General features: G+C 37.5%; 4 protein-coding genes across 5 annotated transcripts; 2 read left to right on the top strand and 2 right to left on the bottom strand.

Annotated features, from left to right (window-relative positions):
• Positions 1 to 351: 351 nt before the first annotated feature.
• Positions 352 to 11,629, top strand: LOC143469725 (uncharacterized). 2 transcript variants are annotated; one of them, XM_076967527.1, is made up of 14 exons: positions 352 to 894; positions 2,230 to 2,465; positions 3,031 to 3,101; positions 3,673 to 3,815; positions 3,920 to 4,045; positions 4,221 to 5,435; positions 5,643 to 5,762; positions 6,445 to 7,226; positions 7,472 to 7,683; positions 9,126 to 9,261; positions 9,368 to 9,505; positions 9,583 to 9,726; positions 10,134 to 10,288; positions 10,529 to 11,629. In XM_076967527.1, the coding sequence occupies exons 1-14, from the start codon at positions 777 to 779 to the stop codon at positions 10,731 to 10,733; spliced, it is 3,801 nt and encodes a 1,266-aa protein (XP_076823642.1). In that variant the 5' UTR covers positions 352 to 776; the 3' UTR covers positions 10,734 to 11,629. The 2 variants fall into 2 exon arrangements, with proteins under 2 accessions (XP_076823642.1, XP_076823651.1); XM_076967536.1 differs by lacking the exon at positions 352 to 894 and adding an exon at positions 1,111 to 1,429.
• A 1,241-nt stretch (positions 11,630 to 12,870) lies between these two features.
• LOC143457603 (aminoacyl tRNA synthase complex-interacting multifunctional protein 1-like) lies at positions 12,871 to 15,240 on the top strand. The gene is made up of 6 exons (XM_076955253.1): positions 12,871 to 13,444; positions 13,840 to 13,949; positions 14,136 to 14,253; positions 14,366 to 14,577; positions 14,682 to 14,850; positions 14,955 to 15,240. Exons 1-6 carry the CDS (start codon positions 13,297 to 13,299, stop codon positions 15,119 to 15,121), a joined length of 924 nt encoding a protein of 307 aa, XP_076811368.1. The 5' UTR covers positions 12,871 to 13,296; the 3' UTR covers positions 15,122 to 15,240.
• A 59-nt stretch (positions 15,241 to 15,299) lies between these two features.
• Positions 15,300 to 17,730, bottom strand: LOC143457571 (glutathione S-transferase C-terminal domain-containing protein-like). Its single transcript, XM_076955251.1, has 7 exons — positions 16,688 to 17,730; positions 16,472 to 16,619; positions 16,249 to 16,365; positions 16,006 to 16,160; positions 15,785 to 15,937; positions 15,608 to 15,711; positions 15,300 to 15,532 (listed from the first exon to the last, which is right to left on the bottom strand). The coding sequence occupies exons 1-7, from the start codon at positions 17,728 to 17,730 to the stop codon at positions 15,393 to 15,395; spliced, it is 1,860 nt and encodes a 619-aa protein (XP_076811366.1). The 3' UTR covers positions 15,300 to 15,392.
• LOC143457587 (deoxyribose-phosphate aldolase-like) lies at positions 17,717 to 19,285 on the bottom strand. Its single transcript, XM_076955252.1, has 2 exons — positions 18,985 to 19,285; positions 17,717 to 18,848 (listed from the first exon to the last, which is right to left on the bottom strand). The coding sequence occupies exons 1-2, from the start codon at positions 19,235 to 19,237 to the stop codon at positions 18,142 to 18,144; spliced, it is 960 nt and encodes a 319-aa protein (XP_076811367.1). The 5' UTR covers positions 19,238 to 19,285; the 3' UTR covers positions 17,717 to 18,141.
• Between the last annotated feature and the right edge of the window lie 47 nt (positions 19,286 to 19,332).

Below are 19,332 nucleotides of genomic sequence, written 5' to 3'. Positions count from 1 at the left end.
TTAATCGAGATAATAGTTGTTTTTTATCTTAGGCTACACGTTATTGTTGAAGGCGTTATATGCGACGTATGTGGTCTACTTTGTGATAAATTGAGCTATGCGTTACATCTAAATTAGGTTAACGGTTATAGCTTATAGAGGATTGTGTTACTTAGAAAAGTTAGAAGAAGTGTAAGCTCCTAAAATCAAATGGAGAAGTAAATCTAGATAAATGTTAAACGCTAGTCATAGGGACTTCGTAATGGATTTCAGCTATAAAACGGTATATACCGTATGGACGGCAAAAAGGTGAACAAAAGGGAGGATAGATGAATGCAAGCAATCGATTATGTTGCATGGCATAGTGCTTTTAGTTTCCTGTATTACGCATGACTTATTGCTTTATCATTGCTGTAGCAGCAGTTTGGACGAGTGTATCGGGCAAAAGAATCGTTTTGGGGTCAAAAGATTGCTGTAATTGTATTTTGCAGCATAGATTTCCACATATTAGGCCTAGCTTTACTTTCTAAAAGTTTGAACAACATTTTTGTAGGCTCGGTTGTCGATAAACTACGAAGGCTCCGCCTACAACGTTTTCCGTAAAACTCCAATTAAAGTTTTCATTATATAAGCTATAATAAGTATAGGCGCAGTGTATTAAGGTTTGCGTGTAGATCTCTGAATCATTTCCACGACGCAATGTTCGATATCTAAACGTTACAGTTACCAGACTGACAACCATACTTGTATCAGGTCCAGTCGAGTTTTCTTAAATTCATACAACAGCAAGCCTTTTGATGGCGTATCGAGACCATTATTCAGAAATATTCAATCAATACAGCCTTCTCTCTACGAGTTTTATAAAATGTTATAGGCTACCAACTCTTGTTACAAGATACGAGAAACGAAAGCGAAGTAAGCATTATGTTGTTGGCCTTCAGCATAATTTTATTTGCTGGCTGCCGTTATGCCGGTATTCATGAAGTAGCTAGCATTAAAGAGCAGTAAGCAGTGAAGTTGAGTTTTGGTTTGGTAAGACAAAAATGATGTTTTTAATGATGTTCTTGGTTCAGCGTTAATTACGATGAACCAAGCTAGTGCTCATGGTTCAAGTAACGCGTGTAATAAACACCAACGTCCAAAATCGCAACAAAATTCGTTTTCGTCTCATCTTCACCGACACAAAACTCTTCATAACCCGAATAAAACAAGCGTTAAATCTCGGACAAAATTTGGCACTTTTGGTTGTATTTTTCGTTGGTAGAAAATGATATGACCTAATTTCTTATCATTTTGGGTGAAAACCAGGTGATAGTTTGTAAATTTCGGTGTTCTTAACAGGATCTTTAAGCGTACAAATCCAGAATAGAAAAGATTTGCTGATCAGTGGTGTGTATAGGTGACGAAAGGTTAATGGACCAGCGAGCTAATAGTCAGCTGCCCAAAGCAGGTAAGCTAGTCGTACATCGCATAAGCAGCAATTTTATTGTATTAACAAACCAGTATATGTCATGGGTGATGCGATTTTATGACATACCTTTGACTCATTGTATAATGGTGTTCGTTACGCAGGACCGGCTTATAAGATTTTTTTCTCACAGCAAAATTGTTCTCATGTCAAGGCCGGACAAACGCATGGCTTTCTGTAGAACACGTAGCAAGATATATATAGACGTGACGTCGAAAGACAAAGAATGTTTCTTTAGTTTTCCTAACCTTATATCTGTTAGTACTTAAATTTCGCTGAAATACCCACAAATACCTTTCAAATAAACGCGATTTTGTGGCCTCCGTTTCCCCATAAATTTGTTGACATAGGAATGACGTTTGAAATATAGGCTCTATAATTGTTTAGGCACGTAATTGTATTCTTCATGTCATCCACTTCGGTTAGAATTTTCTCCGTTTTTACCCTATATAGGCCTACGCTAAAAAATTTACGATAATGTAGTATAGTTTCCTTTGAGCCTATAAAAAAGCTAAAGTTGAGGTTAAATACCCGGAAGCTTTACTTTATGTCCTGGTCAGTTCCAGTATCAAACGTTCCAACGAGCAATTACCTTTAGGGTTTTATGTCCCTCTTCCATAAATAACACGTCAAGTGGACTGATAAGTCATTGTCTGCAAATGAATCCAATCGCCAGCAGCGAGCAAACGCGTTGTTAACCAAAGTGTTTTTACAAGCTTTGCAACTAATAAAATCAATTTACCTCTACATAAATTTTAAGGCATTGGTTTATTTTTATTCAGCCCTGTCGCTATTAACGCCCACGTCTCAGCAAACATCAAAAAGGGAGAAACGATACAGTTCCGATACAGGATACTGCTCCAGCGGAAGACCAAGCACCGAAACGTTAAGTAACCGGTCCGGGCTTTTTACGCGGAAACCTTCAACGGCAAGTAACGCAGATGCAGCAGGCGCAGCATCCCCAAAATCGTCAACTCAGAACTTGGGCGAAGTTTTAAAAACACTACTTATGCCTTCGGTGAGCTTTGGTTTATTACTCAGTTGAATACTCAAAAGTCAGAAATAGATGAAAAAATCGTTTATGTTTGACGTAAACTGTTTGCCAGGGCGCCTAAGTCGTTTTATTCTACATACAACAATGCAAACATCTATAACTTTTTGCGGCCCAAAAAGTCTGTAGGCTACTATAGTCACGGGTCTGCAATCAGCACCGTATAAGCCTACTTCTTCCCCATTGTACTGATAATTCGACAACAATAACAGGAGATTGTCTGATGCTTGATAATAATTTTCCGGTGTTTCATCATAATTTTATGCAAACATTTTTTATTTAGCTAAATGTCCAGTAGCAAAAGCGGCATTAACAGATGCCATCCATTTGTTGACTTTAGAAATTGTTTTATATAGCACACGCACTGGATAGCCACAGCAAGACCAGACAAAATAATACGTCAACATATAGGCTACGCACGACCAAACGAGTTGGCGTTTGCTGGTAAAATTAAGCGCACGTGGTCTAAGGTTGAGATACAGGCGCGTTTGTAATAAAGAAACTGCCAGTAACTTGGAAATCTATCATTTAGGATTCCTTTCTGAAGCGGACATTTGCAAGACTTCTAACAAAATACAACAACGACGTATATGAGAGTGTCCGGTAAGGCCCATGTGTTTAATGGTATATTTATATTTTAAAGTCTACTTATTTAGTCGTTAAGCATCGGGACAATTTCTTTCTTCATTGCCTTCATGGGCTATTTCTCCCAACCATTGGAAATTATATTAATAATTATTTTGGCGTGATTGACCTATTCACCACGACAACAAGAAATTTGTGATTTTAAAGAAAATTCTAAAATATTTCTGCGAAATACCAAACTTTGTGTAATGGTTTATTTTTAGCTGCAATTTTGTTTTGTTGCCAAATTTCAAACATTTGATGGTGTTCGAAACTTCACTCTTTAAAAAAATTTTTTGTTTTGTTTTTTTAAACAAGCATAAACCAATGTGTGTTAACCCAGTACGTCAGATGCCGTATAAACACTTAAATGTGGGCTTAGCCCCATGCATTGGTGGTATCAGACGATCAATGAACAATTATGGTGTTACAGGCGCCGCCAGATAAAAGGTTAAACCCTTCTTAATAATTTAAAAGTTTTCCGCCAACTTTATAAAGACGTAGAAAAGGTAGATGAGAAAAGGTGATGTTTGTCTCTTGTTTGGTGCAGAAATCTCATTAAAGATCGCATTCGGGTCGACATATCGAGCAGGGAGAACGAATTAAGTGACCGTTATCCCGATGGCAACTTATTCAACGGTTTCGACGAACATCGTATTCTCAGCATGATCTCTTGTCTGTCTGAAGTTTCTAGTAGGTGTCCCTTGATGAAAGCTTTTTGAGGTGTCATCGTAATTGTAAGCTTATGTTTGTTATAACTTTAATCATGCTGCTATAATTGATGAACTTGCTTGCAGATGATGACTTCTTTCTTATTGCCGAAAACTTTGGTAATGAAATGGCAAACTTGCTTTATTTTGAGGGTAGTCGATATTTGAAAGCAATTGGACACACCCTGGAAGACTTCATCAACTCGATAAACGGTATAAGTTATCTTCACCCTAATATAACATTTTTTTATCAACATCCAAGGGAAGTAGTGCCTTGATAAAATTCTTTAGAATAATTGCAGGAAAAGTAAAAGCGTATTCGTGCATTTTAAAGCACAAAATTGTATAATTCTATAGCAATAATGCTTATATATAAAAAACATGGCAGGTTTATTAACAAGCGTGAACAATTTCAACCAACGCCACGATCTGTTTTGCGGACGATTGCTTGCACCATCGAGTCCCAGTGACCTTCATTTGCCGGTGAACAACAAACACTGCTCTATCATGTGCTTTCCGGCACCTATTTCTAGCAAAGCAGAAACATACGTTTCACTGAACAACCGATTCTCTAACAATCTTCGGAAAAAAGAAGCAAATCTGTCATTTCCAACCAAATCATGCGCAAATGTCGTAAACGAAAAGCAATTAATTGTTCATTTTAACGCTGCAACAGCTATTATGGGCCTCTTTGTACCCGGCCTGCTTAAGAAACTTAGCAAGTTCCTCTTTGAGATAGATATTGACATATGCTGCGAGTCTGTTACCGCTTCGTATATCCTGTCTATGGCGCAAAGTCACATAGACCTGATGCGAGACGCCACACCAGAAAATAAACTTGTTTTTGGTCGCTTGACCGGATATTCAAATTCGAGTGTTGTCTCATCAAGAGACATCAGAAGTACACGTACTTCGCCCGATTACAAGTTTCCACCAAACACGGCACCCAGGCTTTCGCTGCCTTTATTATCTTGCCCTGATGAGCAGAAAGTTGTTCTTCCCACATTGCGTCAAAAAGAAGCCAGAAAAGTCTCGGGAAGATTGCGTTCATGCAGTGGCGTTTTGCCGCGTACCGATGCTTCTCCCATCAATCAAGACAACCGTAATGAAACCCAAAACTTTTTAATGGAAACGCCGAAACTCAGTCTACGTGAAAACCGAAAAAGGCGGTTTGCAGCGTGCGCTGGTGGCGACGGTTACTGCAAAGATAATTTGTTGGTTTTTTACGCACGCCTTGTGACAAAAAACGACATTGAAAACGACACCGACACTAAGGCGCGAATCTGCAAACACCGGGAAATAAAACAATCTGTAGACAAAGTCATAAAAGAGAACAAGACACAGAAAAAAGACCCATACGAGCGTTTTATTGCAGCGGGCAGACGTTGCAACTTCAAAGGTTTAAGACGAGCAAACTCAAGTAAAAAATGCAACGGTGTTGAAATTACCACGCAAGGAACGGAAGTAGCGTTGAAACAAAAAATTAGCTGCGGTGCCTGGCAACTTCAAAGCATGGAGACGCGCACTTCTACACTCAGCAGCAAAACGTATCCGCCTTCAGGCTCAGAGGATAATGCAAACCATAATTTGGAAGATCGACCAGGTAAAGATATTGCTGAAATTGCAACCAATAGGAAAGGGACGTCGAAGCTGGTTTGTGCAGCTCATTAGAAGAGCTATTGATCTGCACCATGACGTGCGCTCCCCCGAAAGAAAATGAACCACATTAGCTACTGTATAAACACTTTACTAAACGGTTGGTAGCCAATAGATTTGCTTATGGTGATTTATTTTTGAATTCTTCCTACAGAGCAGACTGACGAAAACATGGACGAAGCAAAGCAAAGGAGTATGACATACTTGTCAATCAATGGCGAAAAAGGCGGGAAAGATGTAAATATAAAGATCAAAGTTGCGAACCCACATGAAGGTAAATCAGATTGCTCAAATACTTGTATCTGTCGATAGGATGCTTCCTTTATACGCGTATACGTGTGTTAAAACTGTTGTTCGACAAGATGTAGGTAATATTTCCGTTTTATACTAGTCTTTATTGCTTGTATTAATGAGTTTCAGTATAGTAAATGTCATGGTGTGAATTAAATGTTTTCTGTGCACTTAAGTGGCATTTGCCGATTTAAAGACATAATTTAGTTTGTTCTACGGACACAACGTTGTATTGTTTGCAAACGCAGTACAATGCTGGGCCGGTTGAAATATTCAACAAAATTCTCGATATGTCCCAATCAAAGCAAGCAAGCATTGCATGAGAATAAAGTTTGAGTAACGTGCCATAATATCGGTTCCATTAAAGCATTTACTGATTATTCATGTTTTGTTTCATGTTCTATGCCACCATGTATCCTGCTAGAACTGGAATACGGAAATATAAAATGTTCATGTTGTTGTTTTTCTTTAACGCAAGATACATTGACAGTATCGGCAATAGGCTATACGAGTCATTTTGTAAACCACAATTCGAATAAATCTACATAATATATCTTTGACCTTTCAACCAAATAACTATTTGGAATAACTGTAAATAGTGTTTGGCTTGTTAGTAAGAATTTTTTTAAAATTATTATGCATTTTACCTGTTTTGCCTTTTGCAGCAAAAACCCTGAGTTCAGTTCTCCCAGCAAGAGAACCAACGAAAACATCACATACTAAATTAAAAGACGAGGTTAACAGCATTCAAACAGATACCTGTTTGTTAACTAAAGGAGTGAATGGACTTAAGTTCGACGAAGAAAGGTGTAATTACGTAAACGATAACAGAAATAGATTCAAAGATTCTTGTCTTGCGACCCCTCCACATTCGGCGTGTCCGTGGTCATCAAAAAGTAAAACATTTTTCGAGGAGTTTTCGAACTTATCCATGAACTTGACGCCGCCACTTAGAAGACGGTTTCATTCGCTCAGTAACAGTCAAGAAGAGTTACCTCGGCAAATAAACGAAACTGTACGCAGGAAAATGAAGCGCGAAGATGGACTAAGTCTGACGCTGAAACAAACGCAGAGTCAACAGGAACAAGTCGATAATAATAATCAATGGCACTTTAGTCGCGTGGGGATTGCAACTTTTTGCAAGGCCTTCCCCTTCCATTTCATCATGGACCGAGAAATGTGTCTTCTTCAAGTTGGCATTGCCTTGTTACGTGTCATTTCGGCTGATGGCCAGAGCGAGGACGTAAAAACACGCAAATCTGCCCGAAAAAACACTCCGTTTTCCCAACACTTTAAGATAGTTTCACCGCACTGTGATTCCCATAGCGAAGTGAGTTTTAATTGGATACAGCGAATGATTCGCGAACAGTTTACACTTCAAATCAGCAACAGCGAAAGTCAGCAAATGTCCTCCGAATGGGGAGATTGTGGAAACACGTATTTAGAGGTAACTTTGCGTTGTTTCTATATATGCAGACCGCTTCGCTGTGTGGCTTTTCGACAGCAAAAATGGCAAATCGATCAGTTTATCAGCAAGTTCAATTGCCGCATTATTCAATATACACAACGACTCCAGCATACTCATGGTTGCTTAGCGGTTTGCGCATTCATGATTGCAATACATTGATTTTAACCATTTCCTATTTAGCCTATACATATATTATACAATTTCACCTCCTGTGTCACGTTCAGGGCATGGAATTACGTGGACAAATGATCCATTTGCATGAACGCGATTGTATCCTCTTCATGGGCTCACCGAATCTCAGTAAATTGGATGAGTTGAAAGGAACAGGAATATTTATTTCTGATATTCCAATTCATGATGCAACGCGTGACGTCATTCTCGTTGGTGAACAAGCCAAAGCCCAAGAAAGCCTGAAAAGGAGAATGAACAAACTAAAGTAAGTTCAACAATAAAGGGGGGAATAAAAAATGATAAGACAAATAAGGTGACACACGACGTAACACGTGATTTATCAACTAAGCTTCTGCACAAAACCAACGATTCACAATTAATGCCCATTGTTATATAATAACGGATTTTAAATTATTGTGAAAAAAAGTAATTTTACAAAAAAAGAATTCAAAGATTTTTCTCGATAAGCAAAACAGCAACCCACGGAGTCACACAATTTATCCTGACTTTTGATATTGGCGCTTGCTGACGTATGAACTATAAATGTTCATATTGAAGCCAAGAAACCTACCACGCTTGAAGAAAACGTCAGTGATCTGATATATTGTGAACCGACCGCATTGTATTGCAACTTTTCGAAGTCTCGCGTACGTCAGACTCAAAACATTATAATAGTTCACGAGTGATATCAGACTGATTTTATTAACTTGTTATATAAGGTTAATAGCACACGCTCGCATTCAGGCTAATGCGTAATTTAATGCTTTTCAGTTTTTCTGCAGGCCTATGGTGTGTAAACGCTGTCGATTACCGAAATGTACAGGTAATTACGTGATAGAGCGTAAACGAGATAATCGTGTTGAAAGCTGGTTTATTGTTGATACGCTCACAGTAAACAGAAGATTGAATATTAAAATTGTAATGTAGACTCTAAAAAACAATCGAAAAAGTCTGCCCACTAATAAAGACTGTTGTATTTAAATCTATATGAGAAACAGTTTCAAATTCAGACAAAGTAACATAAAAAGCAAATATAGAGTAGCTTATGCATCATTCGGAAAATGCACACAGACGAGCTCGGTAATCGGGGCTCAAGCAAGTTATGAAGAACAATCGTTGAGTTAAGCCATGCAAAAACGTTTATCAGTCTGAGGTTAAAGATACCTATACTATAACGTAGGCCTATATCAAATGACATGAAATAAGATTTTTTAAACGCATTAACTCTTTCTATACAGGTTCGAGATTGCTATATAAATGCCATTGAAGATGTATGTGCACAACGTAGCAGAATGCTTTTAAGTACTTTTAACAACTTTTCTAAAGAGCACAAACACAGCCTATAACGTAAACTTTTTTTGCTTCTTCTTTTAGCGCCGTGCTCTAGTTGGGTTTTGACAAAACTGTCATGAATTGTATAAAAACTTTGTATAGCTTTCCATCAATTGTTGTTGCCGGAAGACCAAAATTTTTGGCTAAAAACAAAATATTTTCGTAAAAAATGAAAAGACTTGTTTCGTCCGAAACTGCTTGAGACACTATACCATCTGTTCTGTTTATATTACGAAGACAGCTTTGCTTGCAGAGAGAAAGATTTGTTTTGTCATCTAATAAAATTGTCGTCAATCACATTAGCTCATAAATTGTATTGTCAGTAAGCCAAATGGCTCAATCACAGCTTAAATTAAACTTATTGCTTCTTTATAGGGAAACTTTGGAAGAAAATAACAACGCTTTGGAACAAGAACGACGTCTAAATGTGGAGCTTCTCTTTTCTATATTTCCAGCAGACATTGCAGAAGATCTCTGGCTTGGTAAACAAGTTCAAGCCAAAACTTTGGAGGTAATTTAGTTAAAAAACTCTCATGGGAAATATTTGAAGTTTCCCGTAATTTGATACAAAAAATGCATTAGAACTTAACCATCTGTCATTTATTACATTTTGCAAGTCCGTGACGATGCTCTTTTCCGATATCGTCGGGTTTACATCAATCTGTTCCTCCTGCACGCCAATGCAAGTCATTACCATGCTGAGTAAACTTTATTTACTCTTCGATCGTCAGTGTGGCATCTACGACGTGTACAAAGTTAGCTGGTTTCCTAAGAATGTTCATTGCAATATTTAAACGACAGACCGCTTATAAATTTCCTTTTTTACTCTCAGGTGGAAACCATCGGAGACGCATATTGTGTGGCAGGTGGTTTGCATCGCACTACTAAAATCCACGCTCACCAAATCGCATGGATGGCTCTGTTCATGATAAAATGCGCCAATACAGTTCATACCCCTAAGGGGTCGCCTATTAGGGTAAATGCGGTCGAAATACCGCTTTTAATTTAATAGACTATGTTTATCGTAGATATAATAATTGATTTGCAAACATTTACTTTCCTGTCGTCTTCACCGACGAGGTTACCATCAATCAGCAATCATATATCCACGATTACAGACTATTCCAATAGAGTTTTTCAGCATTTTTTTTCCTTTTATTACCGTTACGAACAAATTGCTTTAAAAGAAATATTACGGTTCACCTGTGATAAATTGCTTTTACCAATTCAAACTGTTATTGATAAAATTACTAGTGATTTGAAATACAGAAGCTCATTGTTTGCAGTAGCCAGTACCGCAGTGTGACAATGCAATGGATAGATTTATTAGCCTACAATCCAGACGACCAGCTTACAAACCGCCAACTTATTTATCTGATATAGATGCGGATCGGCGTACACAGTGGTTCTGTGGTGACTGGCGTGGTAGGAACCAGGATGCCACGATACTGCCTCTTCGGTAGCAACGTTACCCTCGCCAACCAGTTCGAGTCTCACAGCGAAGCCGGGAGAATAAATATAAGTCCTACAACGCACAGGTGCATAGCGCTCGCTTGTTCGTCGGCGAAAGATACGTTTTTGGATTTGTTTTTTTTCTTCTTATTTTAGACCACCCCTTTCATCATCCGTTGAAGTTATGTCATTTTATGCTTTGGAAATAAACATATAAAAATTCTATATCGATTCGTTTTTCAATTATAACTTCTTTCCTGTCTATAGATTTTTACCTTATCATTTAGCAGAATTGACAAGCGCCACATGCGACGTTTTAATTGCAGGCTAATCTGCGGCGACCCTGGATATAAATTGACCCCGAGACCACCAGAAGCGCTTCCAGCCGGATTTCCGAATGATTTACCAAGAATCAGTTACTTTTTAGATGATTACAATCCCAAAATTGACAACACAAACATTTTTTTAGATGAAACATTGCTCGTTTCAACTACAACTACCGAAGATGGTCTAATGGAAACGGCTTTGTGATGGTACTGTTTTGAAATAGCATATAACCAAAATAAATGGACTTCTGATTCAAAATGGCGATTGGCGATTCAAAAATAGCCTTTTCAACCTACATTTTCATTTAAGCTGCTTGTTTACATACTAATACCATAATCAGGGTTAGTCTGTATATTGCTAATTTATGTTTGTATATGGAAAATTTACGGAAACCAAGTCTTTTTAAAAAAATTGGCTCGTATTGTTTCTTTATGTATTGTATTGGTCTACAGTATGTATAAAAATTAAGAGTTTGTTTTTCTACTAGGATGCACTCGGACAATTATATATTTAGCCCATTTCCAGAAAAAATATCGAGTTTCTCGCGCCGCTATTTCGTATAAGTTATAACTTATATTATACATATATATTATATACATATATTTTGATCAGATTTAAATGTTTGATTAACAACGTCCAATCAGTTTCGAACTTCTTATTCTGATTACTGAATAGCCAATATTGTTGCCTATATTTAAGGAATCTATGGACCGATCAACGACTGGGTAAAAAACTTTATCGATCTGATTGCTCAACATTTTTCTTCGTGCTGCTGTTTTTCTACTATGCGTCAGTCTTACCCTTTTCCACCATTTAAGTATTGCACCACTTTTGCTGTTTCAGGAAATTTTTACACCACAATTCTTTAACTCCTCCAGTTTTTATGTTGTTCACATATCGACGTTATCAACGAGTAGTCATTTTACTATGATTTCATTTAATTGTATTATTTTACGCGATTTGTTTCACAGGGTTTATATAAAATCTATATTTGCTATACTATTTTACACTAGGTTCATTTGAAGATTTTACCTGAAATTATCCTGCAGAGTATGCACTTGACTTGCTCGTGTAATATATATATGGCGCAAATTGCGATTTGATCGTACCTACATGATCCGTTTGCTGATACGAGGGCTGTAAGCGTTTGAAAGGTTGTAGACTAGTATTGATTTAAATGAAAGCAGTATAGAGTATCGGCCGACTGTAGTCAAGCAGTTCGTTATCCCAAATTCTGCCTGCGCATGGAGATATTTCTGTATTACAAACTATTGTTTCGTACATAGGAAAACATAGGTAAGAAGGAAATCTAATTTAGGTTACAGAATAGAACCTAAAAAACGTCGGGAAATAAAAAATCATAAAATACCTTATGGCTACGGCGATACGAAATGAATATTCAGATACTGTATTTGATCTTACAATGCTTGAGAATAAAATATGACATGTATTGCGTACGCAATTAGAATTGATTAGGTTAAGCTAAAACAAACCTTTTCCTAAAAACAATAATTTATGATTATCTTAGTTTATGCTTGCATTCATTTATGTCAAACATCTCTTTAATCAATAACAAAGTTTGCAAAATAAGAACCTTTCTTATCGCTGGTAGGGTGATATTTGTAACTGCTCATCTAGAATCTTATAACAAAGAAAACGGTTTTCCACGTTGTAAAATCCCAGTTGACATGTTTCCTCGACTTCCGAGTTTAAGATCCTAGTTGACACGTTCCAAATTTGATAATTTCCTACGTTTCCTTGCATGTTTAAAACAATTTCCTACATAAAAAGAAATTACATGTCATTTTTCTTCAATTTATTAAGTTTCCTTGCATTTTCAAAATGGTTTCCTTCGTCGAAAGATCGTAATGGACATGGTTTTCGATTTATTACGTTTCCTTGCATGTTCAGAATGATTTAAGACCCAATCTGACAGGTTTTTTAATTTCCTTGCATGTTGAAAATGATTTTCTATATTAAAAGAACCTAGCCGACATTTTTCCTCAATATCTTACGTTTTCTTGCAAGTTCAAAACGGTTGCTTATGTTTTAAGATTCTAGGCGACACATTTACACGATTTCCTACGTCTTGTGCCTACCATTTTTGAATTTCCTTGATTTCCTGAAATTAGAGTTGGAGATAATTCCTAGGTATCCCGATTTCCTACTTTAAGCAATGTCTTTGTAAAAGCATTGCTTTTAGTGTCCATTTCTCATAGATATCCTATAAAGCATCTCCGTCATTTCCTTGGTTTCCTATTTCCTAAAATTAGTGTCAGTCGTGGTCCGGGTGTTAACTTCATCCTTTCGTTGGCACTTAACATGTAAAAGTACAGAAACTATCTTTTAATGTATTACGTGATCTTGCAAACCCCATTTTTTAAGAATGAGGCCCCAGAATGACTACGGCATTTCACCGAAGTCACACAGCTCGTTGTTATAGATCTGCGGTTAGGTTAGGAGCATTAGTACGCAAGAAAGGTCTAGCCTAGTACACAAATGTGCGACCAGATGAAGTCACAATTTGAATAGCTGTGCAGTGTGTAGTATACAAAGGCATCCTGAGGTTGTGCACTTGTATACTAGACCCCTGAATTTTAGGACGCTGCCACTTTATTCTACAAATATGATGCAGACCTTAGGCCTAAGCGTTTGCGAAACCACTTACCTATAGATAGCGTATGTGGTTATGTTGCAGCGTTTCAGATGCGAATCTTGCAACATATTAGGAACCAGCATTCATCTGGTGGCCTAGTATTTTTTTCTGATGTTTGTTAGAAACTTTATTAGGATAGGTTTGTTTTGGAAGATGCCATCAGCTGAAACTATGCAGGTTTTTGAGCAAAGGGCACAGATTACTGAAGAAAAACTAGCATTCTTGCGTCAGCATTTATCCAACCTACAACGAAACTTTGGTAAGCTTTGATTGACATTAATACGGTACATACAGCCCGGACTGCAGAGTATGGCAGTTTTCACCGAGATATCTGATGTGCAGAAGCAAAATTCCGGTGTGCACTGCCAGTCGTGGTCCAAGGGTGCCTGGCACGTGTGCTGCTCTATAATTGGGGAAAAAATTTAGTGTTTCCCTTGTTTAGAGATATCGGTTTTAAACACTAATTTTGCAGTACAAATCGGAGTAAAAGTTTATAAAAGTTAGTAGTTTATCCTTTTTTTCAAGGCACTGGTTTGCCTTGGTATGCAATGCCGTTTTGGGAAAAAAATCTCAGGTGTGCTCTTGCCATACTGCTGCAAAGTTCATACATCAAATGTTTCTTTGTTTTAACCCATTGTATTGTTGTTATGACAGTCACGTCAACAGAGAAATGCCTACAACAACAAAACGAATTACTACAAGAGAAGGTTGCCACACTTAAAAAAAAACTTGAAGAAGCTGAGCAAGCCAACAACACAGGGCAGGTGTGCATCAGAGCACAGACAACTATGCATGGTGGTCGATCAATTAATCTCACTGTCAACTCAGCATCCCTAATCTCGGCTGAATTGTATGCGGCCAAGTTGATTGGAATCCTAATTCATTTCTATAGTTGCGTCATGGTCATATATATCTTTTTTTTCTGTATGTAAACAAATTCTGTATTTTAGGTAACACTTCCATCAGTTAAAGAAGTATATGCAGAGTCACCAAGAAATCCTAACACACTTGCCAATGGTGCTTCTAAACCAACACCAAATGCAAACAAAGAGAAAAAAGCAAAGCAAGGTACCAGGATTTAGTTGATATTACCATTTCAAGCAATATCACAACCACAATCCTTCCGATGCTGTAGAATTTACAAAAACGCAATATGTTCTCATTTGTATTCTTAAATCAGCAAAATCCAAGGATGCCAAACCAAAGAAAACTCAAACACCCAAGGAAGAGGCACCTGTAGACGTGTCTCGTTTAGATTTCCGAGTGGCACAAATTGTTACTGTGAAGAGGCATCCTGATGCGGATTCACTATATTTGGAAGAAATACAAACTGGAGAAGAAAATCTTCGCACTGTTGTAACTGGTCTAGTTAAACATGTACCAATTGAGCAGGTTCAGAATATTTTTCACAGTTTTGGATACGGTCAATATTGTTAGAGTGCAGTAAGTGGGGCCTGAACTGGCATTACTCATACAATTTTCATGTTTTATTCTAGATGGAAAATAGAATGGTTATACTTATGTGCAACCTTAAACCAGCTAAAATGCGTGGCATACTTTCCCAAGCGATGGTTATGTGTGCCAACTGTCCAGAGAAAGTTGAGATTATTGATCCCCCTCCAGGAGCAGTTCCAGGAGAGAGGATAATCTTTGAAGGATATCCTGGTGAGATTTAAATTGATTTTGCAAAAATTTCAAACATGATATTTTCCAAGTTAATGGTGTTGAAAGTCAACCCTGCTAACCGCAACCATGCCTGATTGATTAAGGTACACCAGACGCAATGTTAAATCCCAAGAAGAAAGTTTGGGAAAATGTTCAGCCAGATTTGCGCACCAATGATGATTGTGTAGCATGCTACAAAGGAGTGCCTTTCACTGTGGAAGGAAAAGGAGTATGCAAAGTCCAAACGTTAAAAAATTGCGGAATCAAGTGATGGTTAAACTTCATTAAACAAATTTGCATGATTGCTGTGTAATGGAAGGTGCATTTGAATTCATGGAGTGTATTAGACAAATGGGTGGCAGTTTCACATTATTACAATCAACAACAAGAGTGTTGTGTTTATGTGCTGATAACATAGAACTAAAGCCCTGGATATACAATATAAGCACTTGAATTTGTATATGATTTTAATACAATGTTTTTCCTTAATGCAGGTTACTTAAAACTTGTAGGTTGGACACAAAAAAACAAATCAATAATATTCATTTAGGGGCCTTTCCCACAATTAAATTGTTCTTAGGGGAACAATCATGGGGAAAGAGGGAATATAGCGATGCTTCGTAGCTCCTGTCCGTTGCAGCAAATATTCTGTCCATATCAACTAGACCCATGCAATGTTTTCCTACAAGACAACTTATCATTAACTAATTGTAATGGTAATATGTTAGACTAAGTGAGAAGTGCAAAAGTTACAGACCTTGCTTTGGTTTTTCTCCACCAAAGTTCCATGACGTTTGATCTCCTCCGTGACCTAACAGCAGCAGCTGCTCATGTGTGATAGAGATGCCCCTGTACTTTGCACTGTAACAAAACATGGTGATTATACTCTGCTCAAACCCATCCAGTATAAATGATAGGTACAGTTTCCAATTACCTCTGTGGGTAGGTTATTGAGTGGGTATTTTTAATTCTTCCATAGCAGCAGGGACTGATGACGAAAGAAGAATTGGCCTCCATGCAATGCCTTAAAACCATGTCTGTGGCAACACCACATGCGTGGAGTGCAACACCAACATTAAACACACCTCTGCAAGTTAATAAGTGTAAGTGCAATGTTTGGTGGAAAGTAAGCTGTGGAATCATATTTCAGCGTACCTGTAGTTTTCTAGATTGCTTTGGTAAATTGTAATGTTTTGTAACCCTATAGTCTTTATTCTTTTGCGAGCCCGGTCCAATGATTCTTCTTTGTTGTCTATCAAAACGACATGACACTTGGGAAGCATATAAGCAATTACGATCCCAACATGGCCCTAAACAATTAGTAACGGTCATGTGAGGCTGACTGGTGGTATATAATTCAGATATGTAAATATTTCCTCATAGCTTACAACTTCTTACCCCACCACAGCAAAAATCAACAATGACATCATTGTCAGAAGAGACATACTTCACAGAATATAATAAGTTTTCAATTTGCTGACATTTTCTTAAAGCCCTTTTTGTAGAGAGTTCTCCCTTAAAAAATCAATACAACATATGATAATTATAAACCAATAACTGAAGTACAGTGGAGTTGAATCTAGTCATTGCATATCAATCACGAAAATAAGCTAAAGTTTACTTTGATGGGATGAAGACTTTCTGGTAGTTTCTCCCACTGAACTTTTATTTCTTCTGGGACAAATTCACGGAATTCAACTTGCAGGCACTTGTTAACCCTTTCTAATAATGGTGGCAGATCCCTTCGAAGAGTTATTTCTAAATCCTTCCTTTGCAAGAAACACAAGTATTCATATAATACATATTTAAATGGAATCAGCAGAAGTTAATTACTAACTTATTAATAGTTTTCTGAGTTCTTTCATCTTTTTCTTGACCAAGATTCAAAATTTCGGCCTTCCCATTCAACAATGCAGAACATGGTGTGTCAATAAAATTAGAAACATCCATAAACTGTAAGTGATTTAGTTCAGGAATTTTCTGCATGCGATGATACCATTTCAAGGTCAGTGGAATGACCGACTTAAGTTTCTCCAAATGCCCAGCACTAAATACCAAAAAGGCATGTATGCACGGGAGTAAAGCTAAATCTGAAAGCATGAACTCTACTCCTTCCACATAAACATGTTCCAAAGGTGGGAGGTCATTCGTTGGTACTACATTTTTCCCTTTGAAATTACGCTGACCCAGTTTTAGATACTTTGCTGAAGGAATACTACTCAAGCTGTCATCAAAACTTGATGATTCAGCAAGTCTCTGTAACACCAGTCTTTGTCTCTTATCTTTGTTGTGTATCACTACTGGTTGGTCCATAAGAATTTCAAACTGTTTAACAGCACGTGGGACTACATCTCCTATGACGACGATAGAAGATGGTATCCAATTATCGATCACCTCTGGAGCTGACACTTCACAGAGCTTTGTTCTGGGACTCACTTCATGTGTTGACTTTAAGCAGCATTTCTTGTGGCCAAGTAGTCTTACAAGGTCTCTGTCTTCATTTACATTTGGATCGTTGATTAGGTAACGCAATACATTGCACAAACCAGATACAACGTACTGCCTGTCTGCTGATAGGATAGCTGGTAGGATGCAATTTTGAACTTTGTAAGGAATCTGCAACTTGCTTTGGACGATTACTTTGTCAAATGACTCTTTAGGTACATTAAATCCATCCTTGATACTTTCTGAAAGAAATTGAGCACAAGATCCATAATCTGAAGCAGCATTACTTTCAACCACCAAACATAAACTTGCATTAAATTTCTTGCAATAAATGGCCAATAAGCATACACATTGAGTTGCGTTATTGAACACTGGTCCTACTGCGCTGTGCTGTGTTGTTCCCTCCAAAAAAACAAGGAAATTTTCCTTATCCATAATGTATTTCACCAAGCTGTTGGCATCGGTCAGCAGCAATTTCAACCTTATCTTTGAGGATTAATGTAAAAGAACATCAGTTGAAGATCAATCACCATTCACCAATATTGATTAATACAGTAGTAATTAAAAAACAGTTATGGAAATTAAATTGCACTTTAACACAACAAGCATATAAAATGGCTGTAAACAGGAAACATCCACAACTACCACAGTAAACAGGAACTTTTTATCACAATTCATATTACTTATCCTGAAAATGATTATGAAAAATCAATTGCATATGATACCTTGTCATTGTAAAAATTAATCTCTATACTTATATTAATTGAGCATGTTTACTAAAACGCTTTTCACATATGAAAAGTTTGATCAGAAATATCAATGCTACAATTAAAAGATCAATTAGAGTTAAGCCATCGGAAGTTGATGAGCAGCTGCGTATCTTCCAGTGACATAATGATAAAGCTGTCGTTCAATGTCAGTTAGAAGAGATGAAGCACCAATACGAAACAACTGATTGTTAAGCCAATCATTTCCAAGTTCTTCCTTCATAAGAGCAAGCCATGTGCACGCGTCTTTCGCACTTCGAATACCACCAGCTGGCTTGAAACCAACTTTGTAACCTGTCTTGTGGTAATAATCACGAATAGCTCTAACCATAACCAAGCCAACAGGTAAAGTTGCATTGACCCCTTCTTTCCCTGTTGAGGTTTTAATGAAATCAGATCCAGCCATCATGGCCACCAAGCTGGCTTTGTACACATTGGTAAGTGTACCCAAATCGCCAGTGCCAAGGATGGTTTTCATATGCACACCTTCACCACAAGCTTTCTTGCAAGCACTGACTTCATCATAAATTTCCTGCCAATCCCCATGAAGAGCTTTTGTACGTGAAATAACAATATCAATCTCAGTGGCTCCCATTTCTATTGCCATCTTTATTTCTTCAATTCTTGTTGCTAGAGGAGTCTGACCAGCGGGAAATCCAGTTGCAACAGATGCAATAGGAACATATGATTTTCCAGCGTCCTTCAAGGACTTCACCGCATCAGGTACTCGAGAAGGATAAACACAAACTGCTCCGACTGTAATCCCAGCATCATGCATTCCCATAGCTATATGTTTAAGACAATGATAATAACAGTAAAGTGTAGACTTGATAATAATAACAGCTAACTGATGACTAACCAAATCAAGATTTATAACAACGGCAGAAAAATGCAAAATTTTCTAAGAGTTTCACATTTTTACCTTCCAACAGATCGTCTCTGATTGGGTGCTTTGCTTTATAGCAAAGTCGTTGCACGTTGCTGAATGTATCATCACCAGATAAGGTTGTAAGATCAATGCATGTAACAGCTCTTAGCAACCAAGCAGCTTGCCATGCTTTTTTCACAGTACGCTTTGTTGGCAGGGTTGCAGCACGTCTGTTAACTGCGGGTAAATTTATAGCTGTCTTCTGAACCCATTCCAAATCTAAATTAATGCCTGGATTGTACGCCATATCGATATTATTCCTAGATCTATTAAAATCAAATAAAAGATCAAAACCAAATAAAAGTAGTCAACATCCAGACATCCATCATAAAATAATAAAGG

Source organism: Clavelina lepadiformis, chromosome 1 (genome assembly GCF_947623445.1).
Source record: "Clavelina lepadiformis chromosome 1, kaClaLepa1.1, whole genome shotgun sequence".
Classification (NCBI taxonomy): Eukaryota; Metazoa; Chordata; class Ascidiacea; order Aplousobranchia; family Clavelinidae; genus Clavelina; species Clavelina lepadiformis.
The sequence above is the reverse complement of the archived record's forward strand: the minus strand, read 5'-3'. Positions and strand labels throughout refer to the sequence as shown.